Source organism: Saimiri boliviensis, chromosome 1 (assembly GCF_048565385.1).
Source record: "Saimiri boliviensis isolate mSaiBol1 chromosome 1, mSaiBol1.pri, whole genome shotgun sequence".
NCBI classification, from domain to species: domain Eukaryota; kingdom Metazoa; phylum Chordata; class Mammalia; order Primates; family Cebidae; genus Saimiri; species Saimiri boliviensis.
Window position 1 is genome coordinate 36,428,554 of NC_133449.1, and position 4,956 is coordinate 36,433,509.

The 4,956-nt window shown below is 44.2% G+C and overlaps 1 protein-coding gene across 1 annotated transcript; it reads left to right on the forward strand.

The window, feature by feature from the left end:
• The first annotated feature begins 497 nt into the window (after nt 1–497).
• Nucleotides 498–1,682, forward strand: LOC101041099 (arginine/serine-rich coiled-coil protein 2). Its single transcript, XM_039479987.2, has one exon. It carries the CDS (start codon nt 588–590, stop codon nt 1,194–1,196), a length of 609 nt encoding a protein of 202 aa, XP_039335921.2. The 5' UTR covers nt 498–587; the 3' UTR covers nt 1,197–1,682.
• Nucleotides 1,683–4,956: the final 3,274 nt, after the last annotated feature.

The window sequence follows — 4,956 nt, forward strand, 5'->3', positions numbered from 1 at the left end:
TATGGCGATAATGAAGGAAGAAAACACAGGAGCCGGAGCAGAAGCAAAGAGCGTGCTAATGCGCGAAGAGACTGAACTGAAGACGCTGCAGACTCAGATAGCAAAATAATAAGCCTACTTCATGATAAGGCAAGAAGACATGAATCCAAAGATAAATCCTCTAAGAAATACAAGTCTGAGGAACATAATGACAAAGAACATCCTTCTGATAAAGGAAGAGAGCGATTGAATTCATCTGAAAATGGTGAGGACAGGCACAAACGTAAAGAAAGAAAGTCATCAAGAGCAGAAGTCACTCAAGATCTAGGTCTCGTGAAAGACGCCATCGTAGTAGAAGCCGGGAGCGGAAGAAATCTCGATCCAGGAGCAGAGAAAGGAAGAAATCAAGATCCAGAAGCAGGGAAAGAAAACGGCCCATCAGGTCTCGTTCTCGCTCAAGATCAAGACACAGGCATAGGACTAGAAGCAGGAGTAGGACAAGGAGTAGGAGTCGAGATAGAAAGAAGAGAACTGAAAAGCTGAGAAGATTTAGCAGAAGTTTAAGCCGGACTCCAAGTCCACCTCCCTTCAGAGGCAGAAACACAGCAATGGATGCCCAAGAAGCTTTAGCTAGGAGGTTGGAAAGGGCGAAGAAATTACAAGAACAGCGAGAAAAGGAAATGGTTGAAAAACAAAAACAACAAGAAATAGCTGCGGCTGCAGCTACTGGAGGTTCTGTTCTCAATGTTGCTGCCCTCTTGGCATCAGGAACGCAAGTAACACCTCAGATAGCCATGGCAGCTCAGATGGCAGTCCTGCAAGCTAAAGCTTTGTCAGAGACGGGAATCGCTGTACCTAGCTACTATAACCCAACCGCTGTAAATCCAATGAAATTTGCTGAACAAGAGAAAAAAAGGAAAATGCTTTGGCAGGGCAAGAAAGAAGGGGACAAATCCCAGTCTGCTGAAATATGGGAAAAATTGAATTTTGGAAACAAGGACCAAAATGTGAAATTTAGGAAATTGATAGGTATTAAGAGTGAAGATGAAGCTGGTTGTAGCTCAGTTGATGAAGAAAGTTACAAGACTCTCAAGCAACAGGAAGAAGTATTTAGAAATCTAGATGCTCAGTATGAAATGGCAAGATCACAAACCCACACACAAAGAGGAATGGGTTTGGGTTTCACATCTTCAATGCGAGGAATGGATGCAGTTTGAAAAAGATCACACCTGTAGTTTGGGACTTTATAGACTTCTTGTTCTGATGTCAGGTCCTTGTTCACCAAACAGCTAGCATTCTAGCTTGCATGGGTGTTGCATTGACTTTAATTTATTGAAAAATCCGAATTTTTGTAAATATCAGATCAGTGATACTGGTGTTAGTGTTGTAATCAGGTTAAACCCACTTCCATTAAACTTGACAGGACTATAGAAGGACAATATTTTTTAGTTCATGAATTCTACTTTTCAAATATAAAAGCTGCAGGTGGGGATAAAATCTCATACATGGATTTTTTTCGTGTCTGCTGTCTTGTGTACTTTTGTACTTAACCTTGTACAGTTATTTTCATCTCTTGAAACATGAAAGAAATGTTATGTAGACATTCTTTAGAAGATCTGGCCATTTGGCTCATAATCCAGCACAGATAAGCTGGGTGGTGATGATAATAAAAATGGTTTTCTCAAAAAAAAAAAAAAAAAAAAAAAAAAAGAAGCTAACTTAAAAACTTAGATAAGGGAGGGGGGCGCGGTGGCTCAAGCCTGTAATCCCAGCACTTTGGGAGGCCGAGGCGGCTGGATCATGAGGTCGAGAAATCGAGACCATCCTGGTCAACATGGTGAAACCCCATCTTTACTAAAAATACAAAAAATTAGCTGGGCATAGTCGCACGTGCCTGTAATCCCAGCTACTCAGGAGGCTGAGGCAGGAGAATTGCCTGAACCCAGGAGGCGGAGGTTGCGGTGAGCCGAGATCGCGCCATTGCACTCCAGCCTGGGCAACAAGAGCGAAACTCCGTCTCAAAAAAAAAAAAAAACAAAAAACAAAAAACTTAGATAAGGACTAGGAATAATTATTCTGTCTATGTTTTTGCATGTGAAGATAAACCCCATAAAGGAGTTTTTCAACATTGCTTCAGTGTACACATATAAGTTAGTTTGATTTATTAAAGAAATATTTTATTTTGGAAAATGGTTTTGAACCTAGTTATTTTGTAGGGGCCTTGATATAAAAACCAATTTGTCATTACTAAGTAAATATTTCCAAAAGTAATATAATTTTAATCATTTTGGTGTCCTCTTTCACTCACAAACCTGTCCCAGTTTGGGAAATAAATGACGTGGTCACCCTAGTTATAGCCATTATAATTTTGAAGATAACTGGAAGCTCTTCCAAGGAGTCCATTGTCTACACCTTGTCAACACATACTGTATGTGTGCTGTGGGAAGTGGGGAGGAAGGGATCAGAGGGAGTGAGACGGCGGAGACACTCAAAGGCTATGGTGTCGTCAAAATTGTCTGCATGGGCTGCTGGGCGCAGTGGCTCATGCCTATAATCCTAGCACTCTGGGAGGCCGAGGAGGGTAGATGATCTGAAGTCAGGAGTTAAAGACCAGCCTGGCCAACATGGCGAAACCCTGTCTCTATAAAAATACAAAAATTAGCCTAGTGTGGTGGCAGGCGCCTGTAATCCCAGCTACTTGGGAGGCTGAGGCAAGAGAACCACTTGAATCCGGGGCGTGGAGGTTGCAGTGAGCCGGGATGGCACCACTGCACTCCAGCCTGGGCAACAAGAGTGAAACTCCATCTCAAAAAAAAAAAAAAAAAAAATTGTCTGCATGGGCTATGGTGTCATCAGAATTGTCTGCATGGATGTTTGAGTCAACAAGGACTGACAGGAGTGGGGATGGAGAGAATATAGCCAGGCTCTGGCACCTGCAGCAAATGAGAGGAAGTGACCCAGAAATTGGTAGGAGGCAGCAGTGATGGGCTTGAGGGGCTGAATACAGTCTGAGGCGAGATCTTCAAGGGAGCTGGGACTTCGAAGGAGGAAAGAAGGGGACACAGAGGAAGGGGCAGTGGAGCGAAGGGCAGCCCTATCCCCATTCCAGACCCAAAATACATGGGGTGAGAGAAAACCAACAGCCTCCACTTGGGAATTTGCAAGAGACACCCTGGTTTCAAATCAGCAGGGCAGGAAGCTGAAGGGGCTGAGGCTTCCGGGAGCTTGCTGACACTAGAGAGGAGCTCCCTGAGTCCCACGGCGGAGGCAGGGTGGGGAGTGGGGTGAGGTCGAATCAGAGTTTGCACAGAGCAGTTTGGAGGTAAAAGTTCTGGGGGATGTTGGATGAGTGAGAGGCTTGGATATGACTGTCACCGCCCACAACCTAAACTGCCTAATGCTGCTGAAGCAGGGCTAAGAGCTTAACACTAGAAACAGAGCCTTAGAGACAATCCATGTCAATCCCTCAAACTGCAAAAGAGGAAAGCCAGGCCACAAGAAGTTTGTACAGATATGGAGGTACAGAACCAGAATTTGGATCTGTCTGCTCACCTATTGGCTCCTGTGACCCTAGCCCCTCCCCGTCGCCACCTGCCTGGGTCCTGCCCACTCCCGGGCTGTGGTCTGGCCTTGGAGAGCGATTTGCACCCAGTCTTCATTCCTGCAGACTCTGGACCCAGTCTCCTAAGACAACTCCATCTTTCATTCAGTGGTCTTAATAGAAAAATCTCTGACATTACTGCTGTTGAAACATTAAAAAAAAAAAATAGAAAAATCTCTTCCAGCTGGGAGTGGTGGCTCGGGCCTATAATCCCAGCATTGTGGGAGGCTGAGGTGGGCAGATCACCTGAGGTCAGGAGTTCAAGACCACCCTGAGCAATATGGAAAAAGCTCCTTAAAATACAGAATTAGCCAGGAGTGGTGGCACATGCCTGTAATCCCAGCTACTCGGAAGGCTGAGGCAGGAGAATCGCTTGAACCCGGGAGGTGGAAGTTGCAGTGAGCCAAGATCATGCGACTGCACTCCAGCTTGGGCAACAAAAGCAAAACTCTGTCTCAGAAAAGAGGGGACAGGAGAGGAGGAGAGGGGAGGGGAGGGAGGGAGGGAGGGAAGAAGAAGGAAAGAAGGAAAGAAAAAGAGAAAGAAGAAAGAGAGAGAAAGAGAAAAAAGAAAGAGAAAGAAAAAGAAAGAAGAAATAAAGAAAAGAAGAAAGAAAGATCTCTTCCATGCCCTTTCCCCTCAAACTCAACCAGCACAAGCACACAGGGCCGCTGGGCCAGCTTCTACATGTGTACGATGTCTTAACTTCACTTGGTTTCATGTTCCCATTTCTCAGCAGTTAAGGCTCTTCAGCAGACTTTTCTTTGCTGAGGCTAAAAGTTTTGCAACAAGGCTCTGCTAAAAACTTTCTAGCCAAACTGACAGTGTTCAGAGGTTTCTTGTTTCTCTGGGCTCTTTAAACCTTTTGAACAGGACAAAACCCCCATAAAGCAAGCTTCCCAGCAGCAGTCTCAAGGGGCCAGCATGGGTTTACAGACAAGATAATGCTTCTGTGTCCAAGGATATTCTGGTTTGGAAAAGGAATTTCCAAACAACAATGTTTTCCAATCAAAATCCTAAGAGAAGATCTTCTCTTAGGTCACCAATATATAAATGTAGTAAGCAGGAAATATGCTTGAAAGCACGAATTCAATTACCTTGAAAAGAAACATTTATGCAAGTAATGCATTTGAGGAATTCACAGCCCAGTGAGAAACCACACACAAATAAATAATTAAAATCATACAGCCGCTATCGTGGTATTATGCACAAAGTGCATGACTGACGATTGCAAACAATCTCACGAGAAATGAAGTTGGAATAATCCCTGACAGCGTTTGTCATAATGCTGGCTGCTGTTCTAGGGGCTTCATATATATTAACTCACTTATCCCTATGATTTGCTGAGAAATAATGCCTTAGTCCATTTTATGCTG

What these genes read in the sequence shown, in the direction of transcription:
- LOC101041099 (XM_039479987.2), top strand. Translation starts at nt 588, where the DNA reads ATGGATGCCCAAGAAGCTTTAGCTAGGAGGTTGGAAAGGGCGAAGAAA.